Source organism: Triplophysa dalaica, chromosome 6 (assembly GCF_015846415.1).
Source record: "Triplophysa dalaica isolate WHDGS20190420 chromosome 6, ASM1584641v1, whole genome shotgun sequence".
NCBI classification, from domain to species: domain Eukaryota; kingdom Metazoa; phylum Chordata; class Actinopteri; order Cypriniformes; family Nemacheilidae; genus Triplophysa; species Triplophysa dalaica.
This window is the reverse complement of record NC_079547.1, coordinates 4,468,510-4,489,509: the sequence shown is the minus strand read 5'-3', so window position 1 is coordinate 4,489,509 and position 21,000 is coordinate 4,468,510. Positions and strand designations below refer to the sequence as shown.

Genomic DNA, 21,000 nt, shown 5'->3' with positions numbered 1-21,000 from the left:
GCATTGCTTTGCAGCCCACCCAAATAAAGACTTATAATCTTAATGAAAAACATATGCGGTTATACAATGCTGAAATATCAATTATTTTGGTCGGTGGCCTTATTTTTCTGATGTTTGATGATAAATTTCTATATTTCATAAAATGCCACAAAATCTTTGGCCCCCAGTTTGAGAACCACTGCTTTAAAGCACTGTTTTTATCTGTATATAAAATATATTTATCCATGTCATTTGGTTCTACTTAAGTATATTAGGCAAGATTTGTTGCACATTTCTAGAAATTACCACCACAAAATCAGTCATTTTGATCACAAAAATGTGAAATCTTGAATGTCTATAACAATAAAGTCCAACAAAACAGGACTCTATCAGCCTGTTGCATTTTCTTTAAAACCTGATTGTTTTCTGTTTTTCCAGGCGTGCAACGAGTTCACGACCCACGTGATGAACCTGTTGAGGGAGCAGTCTCGCACGCGGCCCATCTCGCCCAAAGAGATCGAGCGAATGGTCGGCATCATCCACCGCAAGTTCAGTTCCATCCAGATGCAGCTGAAACAGAGCACATGCGAGGCCGTCATGATCCTGCGATCGCGTTTCCTAGACGCCAGGTCGGTGTTCACGCGCCTCCAACTAAACGGGGGGTTGTTTGTTTTTCGCTTGTTCGTTAGCGGTTTTTACATAATCATGCCCTGTGTTTTCATTCTCGTCTTCTCCGTGGACCACGCTCAGCTCTAAGCACATGCATGTAAACAAATGCTTGTGCTGTGTGTTTGCACAGAGCCCCAGACCTGAGCTTTAGGGGCCCCGTCCAAACCCACACACACTACGGCATGTCGAGTCCATCCGTGTTTCAATGTAATCGCTTGTTCTCTTTGAAACATGCTTGGGATTTGCATAAATTTCCTCACGGATAAATGACACCGAGAGCTTCTAGTCAGAGGCAGAACATTTAAATGAGGTTCATGTTTTCTCACAGCTCTTAGCATCCATTCTCTCGCTCTTTGGAGCATGCTCAGTTCCAACGGTTAATCCCCTCTCTGCCTGAGACCATGTTGGGCTCATTTGCATGTTTTCAAGAGGGGTTTTGGGGAGGAAATCCGCTCAACCTCTGTTCCGGGCTTTCGGTGCCGCGTCTGTAAACCTCTGAGACATGCTTGTGGGATTTTAGCCCGCAGATGAGTGATGCAGAGAGGAGGTCGCATTCATTGGCACCAAAGGCTGAGTTTTCTGTCATTTTAAAGCTTCTTTCTTGTTAGTATGTGTGGGGTCTGCTTTAGGGATGGCTTTTAAAACAATGAAGCATCTGCTTACCGAATTTGTCTTTCGCTAGGGCTGCACAATTTATAGCTATTACTGATATACAGCACATGTGCATATCACTCTGGTTTACAATAAATGAATGATTGTAACACTTAAAAAACTTGTGTATTGTCAACGTTTTAGGTCAATGCAAAATCCAGAGCTTTAAAATATATTTTAATATTGTTCAAATGGATTTTACAAACCTAAAGCACTATCGTATCACATATTGCTGCTGTCCCTCTGACACATCGTATCTCCATATTTAATGATTCTTATTTATCGCCATAATGTCACCCCTTATGTTTGTCACTGGGTTTTGCAAATATCTAACCAATAAAAAGTATTAAAAATGCTTGTCATTTGTCACAATAGGACATACAAGGTTTTGGAAGGACAGCAACGATATTATTTATTGCGATATATAGCAAGGAATTACAATCACAGTTTTCTTCAATGTTGTTCAGTCCTGCTTTGCACTGTGAAAGGGATACTTCACCACCTTCGAGTTGTTCAAAATCTGTGTGAATTTCTTTGTTCTGATGAACAAAGAGAAAGATATTTGGAAGGATGCTTATAACCAGACAGATTTTGCCCCCCGTTGACTCCCATAGTAGGGAAAGAATACAATGGTAGTCAAAAGTGCCCCAGAACTGTTTGCTGTAAACATTCTTCAAAATGTCTTATCTTGTGTTCAACTCAAGTCATTTTTCCTACTATGGGAGTCGATGGGGGGGGGAATCTTACATTTATAAGCATTTTTCCAAATAGCTTTCTCTGTGTTCATCAGAACAAAGAAATTCGCACAGAACTTGAGGAGTAATGACAGAAGTGAAGTATCCCTTTGAATACTATTGACATTTTTCACAAATATCGTATAAAACATGACCTAAATGCTTCGAAGTTCCAAGTAGGCTTTTCTGTGGCTCGTAACGCCAAGATCATGGGTTCAATACCAGGGATTGCATGTTCTTGGAAAGAAATGTAAAGTTTGATGCAATGTAAGTCGCTTTGGATAAATGTGTCTGCCAAATGCATAAAATTACATGATATGCTTTAATTTGTTTTTTCATTCATTTTTTTAATAATAAAAATCTAGTTTGTGGTTCTGTTGTTTTTAATGACAAAAAAGCTAAATAAAATGTAGAAACGTGTCTAAAACATTGTTTTTCGGCTTCTCTCTTCTCAGGAGGAAAAGACGAAACTTCAACAAACAAGCCACAGAAATCCTGAACGAATATTTTTACTCGCATCTAAGTAACCCGTATCCCAGCGAGGAAGCAAAAGAGGAGCTGGCAAAGAAGTGCTCCATCACAGTGTCGCAGGTGAGAGTCTTCAAGCATCATCAGAACAAGCTTTATTCACCAAGTGTCCGCACCTACACTATGAATTTATTGTGATTTTATGAGCTCTGAGAAAACACACAAAGAACATAATACAAAAAAAGTTATAGAATAAAAGATTTCATTAACATACACGACTAACCAATACAACCGTACAGATGGTCACTATATCGGATGGATATTTTAAATTATTACTATTTTCATACAATGTGCAGGCTAGACTGTCATCTCACTACATTTTGAGACACAGTCCATGTCTACTTCTATCTGTGTATTAAATGTGATATCAGTAACACTCACGCAAGTTAAATCTCGTGTAACTCGACAGCAAAACTGTCGGAAACAAAATCATTTGGAGTACGGCGCTAAATGCCTCTTAGCATTTTTCATCTGCCGCCGCAAACGCATAATGCGCTCAAAGGTATTTAATAAATTTAACTGGAATGATTGTGTGATGCATTCGGCTCTGGCAGGGTGACTGATGATTCGTGCAGTGTTTGTAATATAGAAACACCTTTAGCCTCTCACGGGAACAGGAAGCTTAGCGACAGGATTGATTAGCTTTTCATCGTAATGGTGTTTATCATTAGCGTAGCGGCTCGTCTGCTGGTGTATTAGCAGTAATGGATGTAGTGCGTGGTGAGTGATTGCTGTCAGCGTTTCAGGAGATCGGAGCTGACAGTGTGGACACGGCAAGATGGTTATAAACAATCATTTTGTTGTGTGTTTTTGTGTCCATCAGGGTTAGAACTCTGTCCTTGTGGGCGTCACATGATTTGTCATTGGCGTTACGTTTGTTCGGTCAATGTGCTTTTTTTCTGGTCATTAAAATGTCACTGGTTATATTTAAAATGGAGTGCAGGCTTAGTACGGCTTATACTGTATCCTTTGTTATTTGTTTATTTTATGTGATAAAGCTGCTCATTGTAACTTATCTCTGCTTGAAACATAAATGTACAGGTTACTTAACAAGTCAAGTATCCTACTTGCCTGTTTAATAATATTTTGAATGTAAGTTATCCTTAAAAAAGACAGAATAAAGTTTAATAATGTAAAAAATATATATATTTATTGAAATATATACAATATAAAACTACATAATTCTATTCCAGTATGAATAGAACCCTGAATCTATATAATCTTTTATAACAAGTAACAAGTTTCATCCAAGGCCTTGTTTGTTTTTGTTCATCCACCGTGATGCATTGCTAAGCCGTTGAAGATGAAGGTAGACGTTGTTTTGGAAAACACGTGCTTTATTAATGCTTTTGTGGGCAGGTTTCCAACTGGTTTGGAAACAAACGAATCCGATATAAGAAGAACATCGGAAAGTTCCAGGAGGAAGCCAACATGTACGCCGCCAGAACGGCCGTCAGTGCTGCGAGTGTGTCAGCGCATGGCAGCCAGGCCAATTCCCCGTCTACTCCAAACTCAGCAGGTGACAAAAAACTTCATTCACAACTCCAAATATACCGCTGATGATTCACACGATACCTGATGAATATCTCTACAGTGATGCCTCACACCTGAATCCATGAGACAATAAGATTTTAGATTTAAAGGCATAGTTCACCAAAACACATAAATTCTGTCATCATTTACTCACCCTCATGTTGTTTCAAACCTGTATGAGTTTCTTTGTTCCGATAAACAGCAGGATATTTGGAAGAATGTTTGTAAACAAACAGTTCTGGGGCACCACTGACTACAATAGTAGGATATGCTAACTACTATGGTAGTCAATGGTGCCCCAAAACCGTTTGGTTTCCCACATTCCTCAAAATATCTTCTTTTGTGTTCGATAGAACAAAGAAGTTTATACACGTTTGGGGTAACTTGAAGGTGAGTAAATGATGACAGAATTATCGAAGTCACAGTTTCTCAACCATGGGTCTTTTATTTTCACCTGAAAACTGCACATATCTCAACAGCTCAACAGTAGTGACATCATCGCTCTCAGCTGAATCTCTCCTGCTTAGCAACAATCTTAATCTATGTCTTCTTTATGGTCTGCTGATACTTTATGCTCTGTAAAGCACATCTAACTATAACTCTGCATTTCTGCACTTTTGAATTTTATATCTCATTCTCCACTCTCCGCTCTTTTCTTCAACCCTCTCCTCCACTCTCTTCCTTTTATCTCTCTCTCTCCCCCTTGTCTCTTCTACTCTCAGGTTCTGCTGGCTCTTTTAACATGTCAAACTCTGGCGATTTATTTATGAGTGTTCAGTCTTTGAACGGGGACTCATACCAAGGCTCTCAGGTGGGAGCCAATGTGCAGTCACAGGTATTGTGTGCAGAACACTACATTTAACTGAAGAAATCTCAAACTCTAGCAAAATAACTTTTTGTGTTCAAAAGTGCACAAACATTACAGCATTTTCCCCAAGGGCTGAAGTAACACCCTGAAGGTTGTTAGTTTCGTACAGAGCATTTTTCGGCTCTGTTGCAAAACCTAAAAGCTTTCTTTCTGTCTGCTGCCTACTTAGGCTGCATTCTAAGTAAACTGAAACACTCTACATTAGGGATGGGTATTGTAAAGATAATATCGATACCGGTACTTATCAATTCTGTTATCGATACTACGCTCTATAATTTGATGCAAAAACACATGATATGAAAAGATGTTAAACATTTTAAGTTTCTTTATCACAGCTTCTTAGCAAACGGAAAATGCCACATAGCAAAATGTGTGTTTGTTCCTCAGCATACCACTTGCAGCACTTAGCATGTGCATAGGAGCACATCATAAAGTAGTTCAACATATTTTACATCACTATGGTTATCTGGCTGGTAGACCGTAATTCTTTTTTCCTTTCGGGTTTTAGGTCTACATAAATTTTAGTACTATTTTCTAAGCAAGTAATATTTTTTTATTTTACTAGCACATTAACTTCAATTTATGAAAGTAAGTAAATATACTCTGTGGCCGAATTATTAAAAACAATGTTATAAATTGTTCGCTAATATAGGACTTTTATGTTGTCGGGTTGCCGCAAAGGGGTGATTGACTGAAGCTTCCTCGTTGTGAAACGGTGACGTTGAAAGCTCCACAGCAGCTTACAAATACAAAGCGGAAATCATATGGCCCTAGATATCACACTAGTCGAGCAGACTTTGACCATTCGGACATCATTCAGGGATGGAAAATGACTGGCAGCAGCAGCCTATAATTCGCCATTTAACACCGGAATACTCAGAGAAAAAACAACATAGTATCGATAACAGTATCATTGTCATGAAGCTTATCGATACTCTGGTATCGACCCAATTATGTACCAGTCCGAAAAGGTACCGGTTCTCGGTACCCATCCCTTCTCTACATAGACAGGAGCTCCACACAAAAAGCACTTCTGATTGATTTGCATAGATTTGGACGGTTGCATGTTACTCAAAATATCATAGAAACACAAAGCTTCTTAGGTCATCGCTGTACATTCTGGGATTGCAGTATGCCCATATTTAATACTTTAAAATGCTCTATATGTAGGCAGCTCACTGGAACCGAGGCATAAAGTCAGCCTTTGTAATGCATTTTATTGTTTCCATGCCATCATCGCATGTTTGTCTCCCCGCGATCGCAATACCCCTGATGCAGATTGTCTTTGACTTTGTGTCGTCTTGTTTCATCACGTTTACTTTGCGTCTCTTTTCGTTGTTTGTTTTCTTTGACCTTGCTTTATTCTTCCTGGAGTCGTCCGCCCTTGCTTTGTTCGTACGCGTCGGTTTGCCCGACCTTGCATTCTGACCTTGCCGTGTTGTTTTTGCGTTTCAGGTGGATACCCTTCGCCACGTTATCAGCCAGACAGGAGGATACAGTGACGGCCTCGCAGCAAACCAGATGTACAGTCCGCAGGGCATCAATGTAAGGCGAGAAAAAAACACTTCTTCTTGTTTTGCCCTCTACCAATTATTTCAAAGCCATAGGGCTGAGAATGCCACTTAGCGCGACTTGTCTGGGAACCGCGGTCACTTAGTTGATTGCCTGTGTGTTGCGAACGCCACGGGCGGCGCGCTGCCCGGCGAGACGCGGACACGAGTCTGGCTCCCTCGCGCCCAGCGTCTGTCTGAGCTCATCACATCCAATCGGATCGGCCCCGGCACCTGCAGCCACTCACCCCGCCGACGGGAAGGGGGAGAACAGGTGACGCTGGCTGCAAATGTATGACCCCACACCGTGCCCCAAAGTCACCTGACCCACAGGGCAGCGTGGACAAAAAACACTTCACGGACAATCTTGCAGCAAATTCTAAAAATAAAGGCGTGCGCCCATGGTTAAACAGGACCTCGCATGCGTTTCGTTTTGTTTTTTTTCTTTCGGTAGGGGACGGGGGGTGGATGGGGTGCTGCTGGCAACTTGGCACGACGAGAAAATTCACAGCGTCAAGCCGTGTGGTAAAGGGGAAAATCAATACGACAGACACACAGAGAGCGAGTGTGGACCTGGGACAGCAATCCAAGCACATTGCTCAGATCACGTTCCCGCCGAGCTAATGGCCTTGACAGCAAGCTGGGAAGAGTAAGAGCGAGAGATGGGGGGGTCAGCGACAGGGTTGCCGTGTCTCGATCCTGCTTCCGTTCTGCCCCGCTTCAGCGGCCGTATGCTAATGAGATCAAACGCACGGATGTTTTCAAATCCTACTCAGCTCTGCTGTTTTTACTACGTTTATATGCAGTTATAGGGCGGGGGATTGACTTTGAGGCTTTGAGAGTATTAGAGATACGAGGAATGAGAAATTTCGCTTTACACATCAATTCAAGTCATAACGTATTAACTGTGTTTAATTAAAGCTGTAGTGATTTTTATTATAAATTAAAACCAAATCTAAAACTGACAAAACATTCATACGACAAATCATGCAAACACGATAAATAACATGTTCAAATAATTATAAATAATTACATTTGGTAATAATTACAATAAATTTCCTCCAAGTAATATATAATAGTTACATGGTCATAGAAATCTGGAAATACATAAATAATTAAAATATGGAAATATCAAGGAACTTTCAGGATTTTGTAGGTGTTGTTCCTATAAAATGTTTTTTTTAAATCCTAATTTATTCATTATAAATGACTGAAAAAATTTGACAAATCTTTTGGTGAAAAGAAGTACATTTTAGTATTTTAAACTGAAACTGAATATTAAATGTTTAATACATTTAGAAGCGTTAAAAATTGAGTGTGTTTTTTTAATATTTAATGATTGCATTCATTTGACTTGAGGAAAAACTATTTTGATAATTCATTATTGTCATGTTTTCATAATTTTCAGCCATTCTTTCTTTTCAATGTAGATTTGATTGAAGACTAAATATACAGACTAGCATTTACAGCCTTTTCTAATGCCGTGAAATTCTGCTAGCAGCCTGTCGTAGAGATTAGTGATGTATTCTGCTTGTGTGTATGTGTGTGTTTCTTTCACATTCATTCTCTGTGTGTCCTTCCACTGTTTATGCTTCGTTTACTCTTTGAGTCTCGATTATTTTTTTCTTTTCAGTTCTCAGTGTACTGTGTGTGTCAGTGAAAATGACAAGCATTAAACACAGCCCTGTGTTACACACTTCTCACAGTTTTCTGAGGAAATATCAATCTTATTGAAGTGGATGTAGAGCTGCACTTTTTTTTTCCTTTACAAATTTCTGAAGTTCAGCTCAAATCGCTTTTCAATGTTTGAAAGTCTCCCATGAATAGACTGCTCAGTTTTTTAAACGTTTGAGACAACATGATGTGAAATTGAAAAAAATTGCAAACAAGATTGTAAAATGTGTCTAAACTAAACGACAACGTCGTGAAATGTGTTGATTTTCATGCTAACATAAAACAAAAAACATCTACTTAAGCATATGCAAATCTAGCTGTTTATTCGTATTGTCACTGTTATCAACCTGTCATGGAATATTGCTGAATGTGTGTATGTGCTTTGTATTTAATATCTGTGTTTATATATAATATATGTATGTGTGGTGTGTACATTTGTACGTATATATATATAAATACACAAACAAACATGTACACATTTAAGAAATATGAGTAATGTGTGTATATTTATTTATTTCTTGGTTTGTTTATAGATCATTTTTATTATATTTGAATATAATTGAATATCTGTTTATGATATATTTTTTTATATATTGGTAGTTGATGGATTTGTCCTATGGTGTGACATAGCATAATTTAGAAAAGAATAATTTATATTAGATTCAAATATTTTAGCCCTAACTCCATAGGACAAATTTGCATATTAGTCTGTCAACTAACCATATACACGTGTATGTGTGTGTATATATAAACGGCACACAAATATAAACTCAAACATTTATTTATATTGTTTAATCGTGATTTTGGCAGCACTTAACGTGTCTACAGCTTACTACGTCATCCCTTATATATAAAACATGTTTTATTGGTTCTCTCTCAGGCAAACGGTGGCTGGCAGGACCCCACGACCCCCTCCTCAGTCACCTCCCCGACAGAAGGACCCGGAAGCGTCCATTCCGACACCTCTAACTGATTCCCCCCCACCCGGCCCGCTCCAACACGACACGTTCACCGCACAGAACGGACTGCCTACATCATCCAGACGACACCCGCTTTACAGTCAATTCATCACACACGTTCTTCTCTCGAGTGTGTAAATGACTTTTGAAAACACAGACGAGTATCATCAGCCCTTGACATTACAGAGTTCATGCTACCTCTAAAACATTTATACAAAAATAGTGACAATAAACCGGTCGAGACACAGATAATAGGAAGTTTAGTATAGACATCCTTTGTCATCAGAACAAACATTACGTTATGTTTGAAACATTTTGCTATTTTACCATAGTGCCAAAGTACTTTTATACATTACACTATTCAATAACATTTGCATACCACTTTTTAGTTCATCATTTTACTGTAAAATAACCTCTTGTTAAAAACAAGCAGTTAGATGGATTAACTGGGCCTTTAAACTAAAATGAACTAGTTGGATATTTCTCTTTGTCTAACAACCTTTGAATCTCATTCAATCAGATTTTTTACATGTAAAATAATAAACACGCATCTCAATATTAATTTATTTGCATCATTTTGATGAATTCTAGTGAGGTGTTTGATAAAATCCTCCAGAAATTTCGTGATACAGGATATGAGTTTTATTATGAATCATTTTTCATCACTGCGCATTAGAACGCAATAGAAGGCAATCAAAAAAGTGAAGGAATCCGCAATGTGAATTGTTTTTCACAGCAGCATCTTTTCCAGTTTCGTACCACGTGAGCCCGACCAACGGGCGATCTCGATACCAAAAACCGCAGATGTGTCCGTTCTTTACACCCATATCACTTTATTAACATTGTTCATGTTGTAAATTGTATAATATCGTCGGCATTGGGTAGCGTTTCACAGGAACGGCCTGGTGCGTTAGACTCGAAACCAAAAATCCAGCTGCAATTCTGTCGTGTTTCTTGAAAAGAAAAGGAAAACAAATGATGGCACACAAATGCAGAAATTGTTTGGATATATTTTTGATGCCCTCCCGTTGTGAATAGCCAATTCTCGTTTCTTATTTCATATTCGGCTTGTTTACAGGGCAGCAATAGATTTTATTTTCTCGCAGGCATAATGTGAATTAGCCCAAGAATGCGCGCTAGCTTGTAGATGTGCACCTTTAATCTTTTTTGTTAACATATTTACATACAATGAGAAGGTCTTTATGAGGGCAGCTGTGGGTTATAATCCATAATGAGTGAATCTTATTCAAAATATATCCAAAAACGGATCAAATTTGATATCAAACAATAACAAAATCAGGGTCTGAATCTGACACAAAGGGTCACAAAGGGACATAGGTGCTGTTGATCCCTATAGATTGTGTCTTATCGTGAAATTTTCAGATCCAGACCCATCCCGCCCATTTCAGAAGTGTACACAGGGAGGATTCAGGTTCCATTTGGTCATAATGTTTGTATCGCTGCCTGCCCTGCAGATCCAGAAAAGCCTCATATAATGATGCTTTTAGTTTTCGCATATAACGCAGTTTGTAAAACATCAAATGTTTACTTTGTTGCATGTGTTTTGTTCTTTCAAATCCTGCAGTGTTTTTGAATGTTTCTTCTTTTTTTTATATCAAGCGCAGAGACGTTCTCTTCTGGAGTTTTAACTTTTAAGATCTCTGCATATGTACAAAAGGAATAACACAGTACAGCAAACTGTTGTCTTTTTGATTCCAACCTGTTTTTGTGAAGAAAAAACTAACAAGATGTAGGTTTTTGGTCTCTTAATTTGTACTGGTAATGCATATTCTGAAATAAATAGTTTCTTTTGTTGCAATACTTTTCCCTTCTGTGTCTAATCTGTTTTTATTAATGATATCATTTAGACGATTTTTCTGTAGGACTTTAATGTAAAATGATCATAGGGTCATCATACTTGCTTGTTTATTATTACAGATTTGAATTATGGACAATATCTGATGGTTTAAATATCTTTACTTTTTCTTCAAAAACATGTTTTGATGCCAAAGTCTAAACGTTTTATGCATTAGGTAAAAGTTAACATTTTTACATTTTATTGCACACTTGAGTACTTGACAACTTGGTGTCCACAGAAGATATTAAGACGTTTTTTGGTGTTAACTGGTCCCCATTCACCTTCTGTGATCATACAGTAGAAGTGAATGGGGACCAGTGCTGTTCAGTTACGAGCTTTCTTCAAAATATCTTCTTTTGTGTTCTGCAGAAGAAAGAAAGTCATAGAGGTTGAGTAAACGATGACTGAATTTTGTGAACTATTCTTTTAACTAAAGAATTGAGGATTGTTAACCCTTTGAATTGAGCAAATGAACAAAAACAATATTTATATACAGTATATACCGTATCAACAAATGTACTACAAAAACATATGTGATGCTATTTCATATAAGTCCTGAAAGGAGGATGGCTTGTATTTTTCTCAGATGGAAGTGAAGATAAAGACAATTTGGTGCTGATTCGGTACATTGTGCTGGTGATTTTCCTTGTGTCATTTTGGATAAAATAGACTTTTCTCAGGGGTTGCAGCATTTTTGCCTGTGGCTTATTTGGTTTTATTGAGACTAGGATAGAAAGCCATCATAATTTTTACAAACACAGACTTGTAATGCCTGTTATGGTTTGATTTATATAAAAACAGAACTGTGTGACATTCGAATGTCTTAAATAGAAAATAAACTAATTTAAATCAATTTTAAATAAAATTATTTTAAAGTTAAAATTCGAAGGAAATGAAGTACAAATTTCCTGTGATAGGAATGAAGTAATGTATTGTTGTACGGTAAGGTGTTACGATATATTCATACTCATTGGCTATTTAAAAATGACACAAAATAACATTCTCTAGAAAATGAAACATTTCAACCTGTATATTTCCAGCCAATCCTTTAAACAGTGCACAAAACAAAGGCTGTGGAGCAGTTGATGTTTGGTGTGTAAATTCAGCCCATGTACGGTTTATTTCCCTGGCTGTCTCTGTGGAGATGAAGGGCTCTCGTGGTTAAATGTGCTCTGATATTTCAGCAGCTCTTTCAGTCTATTCTTCACCGGCTGCACTTTATAAATAAATGAGCTCTCAGAAGAAAGCTTTCTCATTCTATCTGCTGCTTCAGGATGGTCTCCTGAAAGGTCAGAAGCTGAGGGACCGTTGTCTGGAAAACAAATTAAGAGGGGAAGATGAATACAAAGCAAAGCGCCGCACGTTTATTGATGGCCACCATTTAGAGGATCTCTGTAGTTCATTTTTCACTCGCCGTGAGCGAAACCCTGTTCTGAAATTAAATTCAGAGCGGGATCCTTTAGGCGATGTCACAATGCAGTTTTGAGAAACATCACATGATAACATAGATATTTTTGAACATTACTACATTTACAGTATAGGTTCAAAAATTTGATTTTTTGTTTTGTTTTTTGTTTTTATTTGGCCTTGAACCATTCATACAAAAACTACAATCACACTTATATTACAGAATTATACATTTTATAGGCATTTGTTTGACAAGTGCAGTGCATTAAAACTAAACTTACACAAATGTAATATTACTTCATATAAATTAAGAAAAGCTTACAGGAAAATTGTCAAGAAAACAAGACTTTAGAGAAAGATACACCCTAGATTATACCAATTATATGTTTTTTCCAACATTCAGATGCCTGATTCTTAAACAATGCAGTGACCCATATTTACAGTTTCATCACATTTTCTACTGTAAAAGATGTTCCAGAGTGAAAACTTAACATAAAATAAAAAATCATGAAAACAAGAAGTGTTATCTCGAGCTCACAGACTGTGTCCAGAAGATCCATGTTTTCCAAAGAGTTCTCTGGTGTAAAATGACATCCTTCCAAGATCCACCTTTAGGAAACCATTTCTGATTAGATGAAAAAACTAAAACACTCTACACAGAATATATAAAATGTGTCTTTATGATCCATTTGTCTTGCAAAAACTATGCAAACCCGTCGGTGCACGATATCACTTTTTGCACAATGCACATATCAATGGCAGTACAATGCACACAAGACCGCCCCTGTGTGATCACCTGGAGCCGGAGGGGCGGATAGGAAAGATCTCTAAGGTCTGCAGCGTAGGAATTAAAAATGGGAGTCTTTGTTCCCGTGCTGGGATTATGGAAAAGGGATCTCATGTGACTAAGGAGCATGAGCCCCGTCTTATCTCCTCTTGTCTATATTGAGCAAAGAAATCTGAAGTGTTCTTCACAAGAGGTTTATTGACATGTCGTGAATTCTGCATAGCCGCAGGGACTTTAACTCCTTCAAAGCAAGAACATAAAGGTTATTTCCTAATGCCTCTGGTTATACTGTATTGTCTGGTTAATTGCTTTGCTAAAACAAAAAAACACAATGGATTTCAACCATCAGCTGTTTTCCATTAAGACCATTACAGGATTTCTCAGTGTTTTGGGCCTCAGTAGGACTGAGCCAGATAACATCCCACCATCATAGTGTCCAATAGAGCAATACAATTCCCATTATAACCAATAAATCCAAAATAAATTCTGTAATGGTTGGCATTATTGTCCACAGGGATGAGTTTTGTTTGAACGATAAAGAGAATCTTACATATTGGTGTTGATTTTATGCTATAATTTAAGAGGACACACGTAACAGGGCCGATAAGCACCCTCGCCTCCCCCCGTGCGCCTCAGGGGTGTGTTTGCACCCACAGAGAGATAATAAATTCCCTTGATCTGTCTCAGACACCAACTTTTCCCGCAACGCGCTCGTGTCCATTCGAGGAAGATCCGCGCGCGGTGTCACTCACGCGTTTCATGTCGTAAAGTGCTCGCGCGCTGAACTTTCGCGATGTGGGTGTTGGAAGTTAAACAGCGCTGCTCGCTGATATTTGCCTAAAGCGTGTCGTGTTAATGAATCAGACATGCGCTTCTGCATTGAGAGAGGAGATCTTAGAAAACAGCGCCCCGAGACAAACAAGAAACTTATCTCTTTGAAACAAACTGCGAAAGTGATGCGAGGGCGGCTCGTGCTGCGTTGTTGTGGATGAAATCGAAACATCTTTTTTAAAGACCGTGTCTGATTGTCAGAGTTCTGGAGGAGAATTATCCAAATATTTTTTTCTATCTTTCAATGGCAGACAAATACTGTCATGTGATAAAATAAAGAGACGAAGTGCGTCTTTACGGATTAAAATGTATCGCTAATGTTGACAGTACAAACGCTGTTTGCTTTGCAGCTTCGTGTATTTTTAAGCGTTCAGGCTGTATTGTTGACTCAGGTTTAGTTTGTTTTTTATTTGTTAAAACAAAGTGGGAATATTTTCTTGTTATTTTTGTCACATCATTGCATTGATGTGTGTGAGTTGTTCGAAAACACTTATTTGTATCACGTCCTTGTTGAAAGAAAACCGCATATGCTGGGTAAGGTTTGTTTTGATGCTAGTTTGACCATCTTAAACCAGCTATGGACCAGCTTAAACCACCACAAACCAGCATCAAAACATGCCAAATCACCATATGCAGTTTTTTTCAACAGGGGTGCACAAAACTTCCTGCGTGTCCTCATAACTCAATCATTTAATAACACACCAAATGTAATTTTTTTCATTAATTAAAGAATGCTGAAGGTTTTCTTTGATTCTAAGGTTTAGGGCTAGGATTATGGGGGAATATAAAGTTAGTACAGTAAAAATCATTAGTTTCATGGAGAGTCCTCATAAACCACACAGTTGAGCTATTTATGAGGCCTTAAATGTCCTCACTAACATACAATTAATATAATTTTACTGGGCCTCCCTAGATAAAAATGTTTTTAAGGAGTCATGTAAGGCTAAACTAATATTATTGTTTGTTTTTGATGTACTGAAATGTGTATACAAGATTTAAGCAGTGCTCGAATTGAAGCAAGTCTTATGGAGGTCCCCCCCATAAGACTTTTTTTGGTGGGGGTTAGTCTCACAAACAGTTGATACAAAATACACAATATTTTTGATTATAATATGCAGAACTATATGCTATTATATTTAAAACAGGCTTACATAGAAGAACAGGCTTCTTTCACTGCCCTGTGCTTAGCGGTTTTTAGACGTGGGGCGGGGCGTTTCAAATTTAAAGAGACATAACAACTAGCCAATAAACAAACTTAATATAAATTATTGTAAATAATTAATTCACAAAATTACCACATCCATTGCATGAATTTAATCACATTTGTCAATTTTTACTCAAATACAAATATCTAAGGGACCCCCCAAAGTCAATTTTTACTTCTAAAGGACGATCCCTAATTCCTTATCGGGGGATCCCCCCAGCCCCCCTTCAATTCGAGCACTGTATTTAAGGTTCACGAATGCTGTATTTTCCACACACCGTGCATGTTTGTATCTCCTCTTTACTCCGCCTCTCTGAAAAGCACAGATTTTTAACAAAGCTCATCGCTCTGAAAAGCGAGGTGTGCTATGATTGGACAGTGAACCAGTGCGTAGTGATTGGTCGAATACTGCAAGCGTGTGATAGAAATGTAACGCCTCTTACCATATTTGGAACATCAGGTTCCAAAGCAATGTGCTGACAGGTACGCCCACCTTGTGTACATATTTGGGCGGTCTTAGTCAATCATTCCACGAACTGATGTAGATTTGTGGGGGTGTGGTTACACGAGGTGTTTCAGGCAGGTCTGAGTGAGGATTCGCTTTTAGATAAAATTCATCATTTATTCAAACACTTTAAAATGATGTGTCTAAAACATGCATGGACAACTAATTACACACCAGAAACAAAGAAAACTCACGTTTGCGCCATATGACCCCTTTAATGCACATTTCTGTCACGGTATAGTAGTGAATCGAACGTGTGTTTGTGTGTATGTCTGAGTGGAAAGAATAAAGGGTCATCTTGTGAGCTCCATGTTTCTCTGTAACTGACGAGTTTTCAGAAGGACTCTCGTCTGAGACTCAGATGAGACTCTAGGCGGGAGGCGGCTGTCATGTTGAGTGTCTTTATCGTCTTGAACACAAATCTGTTTACGGCCTCAAACCAAAAGACCCAAGTGCTGCTCGCTGTGCTGAATGCGAGCAAATGCCCTGCATGACAACTATAGACACAGTCTCTAAAACTCACATTAATAGACTATTAAAACATCAAATATGGAATTTATAGTGTCCCAGGTAACAAAGACTACAATGAAAGTCACTATTTGTGATTGAAACGATAATATTACCTTGATGTTACATTTTTTGTTGTTATGTGCAGAGCTGAAGACAATGGCAGTAATGGGACAATGAACACTTCATGGAAAGTTTCTCCATAATAGACTATAAAGAGTTGGAATACACATATTAGACAAGTAAAATCATGGCTTTTTATGAAATACAAACATATTTATCAAATTGTAAAAATTAAGTTGAATGTTTTTGCTATTTCTGAAGAAATATGGTAAATTCTTGTTTGATGGTAACACTGAAAATGTATGAAACCCAAATCAGTTATTTCTTGGTGATTATTTCCTCATGTGTATTCATGAACGCTCACCAAAATAATTTACGTGCAAATGCAGAATGTGATTAAATTTAGGAATCTTCAGAGAAGATTCGTGTGTCTTTCTCCGGGCGTGCTAATTGGACGCTTGAAGAATTAGTAAGAGTCCCAAACCGCTTTTGTTTTCACTTTTAGATTGATCATTAAACACCCCCACCACGTGAAGTGAGACTGAATATGCGTGATTTCATGAGATCAGAGAGATTCACTGTAAAGTTTAAATGAGCTGGTTGTGGGATTGAAGATCTGAGGTTTAAATGTCAGTATGTTATACTTTTTTATTTAATACTTACAAGATGCCAACAATACTAATAGTTAAGTAAAGATCTTACAGCTGTTCTCAACTCATAAAACATGGAAGCTTCACCAGTCTGTTACCTCAATCTCTTTTTTAGGTCAAACTCTTAACAAGTTCAGTTAAACACCATTTGTCCTCAATATAAGCCAGTACAGGTGTACTCATAAAAGCAATGGATGAAAACAATTTAAAGGTCCTATGTATGAAATTTAGCAACATCTAGTGGTGAGGTTGTGAATTGCAACTAATGACTCACTCTACCCCTCCCTTTTGAAGAACTATACGGCACATGGTAATGTTGTCATATTTTCACTTCTTTGCCAAAGGAGATCATATATTTACAAAATGTGCTCCATGCAGTTTACTACTGTAGAAACAACATGGCTAATTTGACGTAAGGAGACCCCCAGTGTATGAAGATAGAAATAGCTCATGCTATGATAAAAACATAACTCTTCATTATGTAAGGTCTTTATACAACTCTGAACACATATTTATGTGTTTTATATTCCATTTCTGTTAGTAGAGCTTGTCAATCGACGTCACGTGGAACTGCAACAAAAAAAGCAGGGCGTGATGTCAACTTCACATTCTCTTTGGGGCCAGGAAAAAATTATACATGCCACATTCAAGAGACAAAAAGAACCAGGATGGCATATTTGTATAATTTTCGCTTTTGATGCCAGGTTACATTAAATCATCAAAATGTAATATATACAAAATTGACTTAATCTTTAAAGTATCTCTTGAACAAAATGATTTGTCAAAATTACAGCATTTTAGGGAATATGGGTTTTATTCGAATTCACAAAATGATGGAGGGCCTTTACTCAACGTGCTTTCCGCACCTTTTGTGTAATTGTTTGAATTATAGCCTCTTTCTTTTTACTTTATTCTCAAAGCTGAGCTTCAGTTTACACTCCAAGCACAACTACACAACTAACATAGAGCAATGCTTAATACATCTTTAATATTATATTTGAATAAAGAGCACACATGTACATATGTTGGAGACTGACACGGAAGAGAGTAAATGGTTAAATAGACATTATTTTTGTTTTACTGCACTCAAAAAGTTTTCGATTCATAAAATGAAGTTTGAACCACAGTAGTCACAATGATTATTTTGACAATGCCTTTACAACCTTTCCACCTCTTGAAGGTGGGAGTTGCATTTGCTGTATATATGGGTCAAAAATAGTCTTCGGTGGACTATCACTTTAAAGAGACCCTGAGGTAAAAACAAGTGAAAGCCAATTCTGCCACCTAGTGTTGACAGGATTCTTAACAGTGCCATTTTCATCAAGTAATATACTGTATACGTTCAAGAAGTCCTTCAACCTAAAATAAAAATTCTCTCATGATTATCAACATGATGCCATATTTGAAATGACTGCATGAGTGTGCTTGGTTTGGTTTCAATGTCACAAACTGAGTTCAAATACTAATCGTTTCCCCACACAAACTAAAATCAATTTAATTACTTTAATGATGGATGGATGTGTTTTTTTGAGCTTCGACATTTAAACTCCCAATACAAGATAGCATGACAGCATTTTATATAAAGTTATTCATTTGTATTAACTTGATAACAGGAAAACAAAACTGTGTTGGGATGAGAGGGAGTAATTTATGAGAATATTTTATTTTTAATATGTTTAAATAACACTGCAAAAAAAAAATGTGATGATAACGGATAATTGTAACAAACAAGTTTTATTGAAAACAAGTTAATAGACAACACTTGTTGCATTTGTTCACATCAATGCCATACAAATAATCTTTACAAAAAACAAATATGCACCACTGATACTGGAAGGTCATCGATTGTAGGGGTGCATAGATGCAGACTTGATGTTCGTCTTGATGTTACTGGGCATTTTACCTATTAATATAAAGAGAAAAAGTTATAACACCACGTGACGATTTTTAAACTTAATTCTTTAAGGGTTACAGATTTAACTGTTATACCTGGTTGTCCAGGCTGCTGTTGTGTAACCTGTCCGCTCATGCCTGGCTGATGGCCTGCGGCTCCAGCTATAGTGACCTGCTGCAGCGTTGGACCTGCTGACATCATCGCCTGTCCAGTGTGACCAGGAGCAACGAGCCCGGTGGTCTGCACTTGGAAAGATTCTTTCCGAATCCCACTGCCGCAACCAGTGCATTTGTATCCGCTGGATTGAAGGACGGTTTGTTTTGTCGTAATGCTGCACAAAAGAATGCTATTAAATGTCTTTGCATTCATGAAAGGCTGGTATGTTGTGAAATAGTTAATCTACCTGAAGATTCAGAGTCTCTGTCATCACGAGGGTTGTTCAGCTTTTCCAAAAGATTCGAGCAAAGTTTATTCAATGTTTGAATCTGTTTCTAAACAAAAAACAGGATTGAAATTCAACTCAACAGGCAAATTACAACAATCACATCAGAATGTAAAAATGGAATATTATGTAGTTAATATTATATATGTCCGGTTTCACAGACAAGGCTTAAAGCTAGTCCCAGACTAAAACAAACGTTTGAGTTGTCTTAACTAAAAACAACTTGCCCTTTCATATCTTAAACTATATCAGTGCCATTCCTTTGTCTCAAGATGCACTCCAGTAATGTTTTTGTCTAAAACGTTTTTATAAATGCGACCTAAATATCCTAATTTAACTAAAACAAAGTCCAGGCTTAAGGCAAGTCTTGTCTGTGAAACTGGGCCATAGTGTATACTATAGTTCTTTAAAAACAAAACAAACAAGATAACTGAGAAATGTAAATCATGATGGATCTCATACTCATGTGGCTTATGCTCACCTGCGCTGCCTCTGGTCCGATCCTGGCCGCTTCTGCACTCAATTGCTTCTCCTGTTCTTCAACCTCTGGGTCAGGTTTGGTTCTCAGATGGTCTGGCACAATCTCGTGGCTGAACACAGGAACTCGCTGCTCTGTCAGTTTCTGGATCGTGGTAGAAACAAAATAATGAAGCGGCATTGTACCCTTGTGTTGTAGTGCAGTGTACAGTCTATAATGTAAACATGAAATCAACATGTACATTTATTGTGCATTAAGAAAAAACAATCTCTTTGCATCAAAATATCCAAGGCTTTTGAATTATTATTATTATTGGCAAAAATGTACAGAGGACACTCACAGCCAACTCCTCATCTCGATCAGGAGACAACAGCAGTGGGATGATGACCAGTGACTTGTATGATGGGGTCTTCTCATTTCTAAGCAGTTTGTTGATGGTGTTTAACTGCCCGGACAGAAGTGCAAAATTGTCCAGAACGGAGGGCCTGAAGTAAAATCGTGTCAGTAACAGTAAAAATACTAGGTAGATTGGGAAAGGCTTTTAGTCTCTATTCACCATGACAATCTCTCATATTCGTTCTCCAGTTTATAAATGAAACTCTGCAGGGAACCTTTCAGATGAGCCACGCGAGTAACCAGAGACTCCACGGACGCGTCCAACTGCTTCTCTTCTCGCTGCTGTTAAAAATAAAACAAAATCACGCCATTCTTCAGATGTTTAATACATTTTAACAAGCTATTACTCTTGTGTAGCTTCCTATTTTTAGCATCCTAGCACCCCGTAATAAGAATATTACTATTTCAAATGACGCTGCACTCCAAGTAACGTTAGCGCTCTACTTTAGTCTTAAATATGTTTTCGCAATCCAAACCAGCTGCAGAAAATAGACATAAATAAACATTTAAAAAAATTACCTGCATATTATGGCCACAGCATAACAGAACAACCTATGGGTACAGCAAAGATGGCTAAGCGGAAGTAAACAATCGTTTGCAGTACTAAATGGAGTCCGATTGACAGCCTGCGCAGCTGAAAAACGTTCCGATATTTTTACTTTTACGGCAGCAGTTAGTTTGTTCACTTTTTATATGTTTAATATTTTACTATATATAGCATCCTTTTGTGTTTAATATAACATGTGTTTTTAATAATGTGAGGGAAACGCAGACTACGATTTACGCCTTTTTATTCTTTGTTTTATCCATCTTGAACTGGCATACATATTTAA

General features: G+C 37.7%; 2 protein-coding genes across 4 annotated transcripts in view; one reads left to right on the top strand and one right to left on the bottom strand.

The window, feature by feature from the left end:
* Positions 1 to 10,960, top strand: part of pbx1b (pre-B-cell leukemia homeobox 1b) — a 58,342-nt gene extending 47,382 nt beyond the window's left edge. The window contains exons 4-9 of one of the 3 annotated variants that reach the window (XM_056749892.1): positions 418 to 608; positions 2,489 to 2,624; positions 3,921 to 4,080; positions 4,817 to 4,905; positions 6,418 to 6,507; positions 9,067 to 10,960. In XM_056749892.1, coding sequence (XP_056605870.1) covers positions 418 to 608; positions 2,489 to 2,624; positions 3,921 to 4,080; positions 4,817 to 4,905; positions 6,418 to 6,507; positions 9,067 to 9,159 — 759 coding nt within the window. In that variant the 3' untranslated portion in view covers positions 9,160 to 10,960. Of the gene's footprint in view, positions 1 to 417; positions 609 to 2,488; positions 2,625 to 3,920; positions 4,081 to 4,816; positions 4,930 to 6,417; positions 6,508 to 9,066 lie in introns of all 3 variants that reach the window. The other 2 variants (XM_056749891.1, XM_056749893.1) reach the window with 2 other exon arrangements.
* A 7,712-nt stretch (positions 10,961 to 18,672) lies between these two features.
* Positions 18,673 to 20,795, bottom strand: med8 (mediator complex subunit 8). The gene is given in 8 exon segments (XM_056749895.1): positions 18,673 to 18,860; positions 18,947 to 19,078; positions 19,081 to 19,182; positions 19,255 to 19,342; positions 19,775 to 19,915; positions 20,112 to 20,256; positions 20,328 to 20,449; positions 20,687 to 20,795. Coding segments are annotated over 8 exon segments (801 nt in total). The 5' UTR covers positions 20,693 to 20,795; the 3' UTR covers positions 18,673 to 18,795.
* Positions 20,796 to 21,000: the final 205 nt, after the last annotated feature.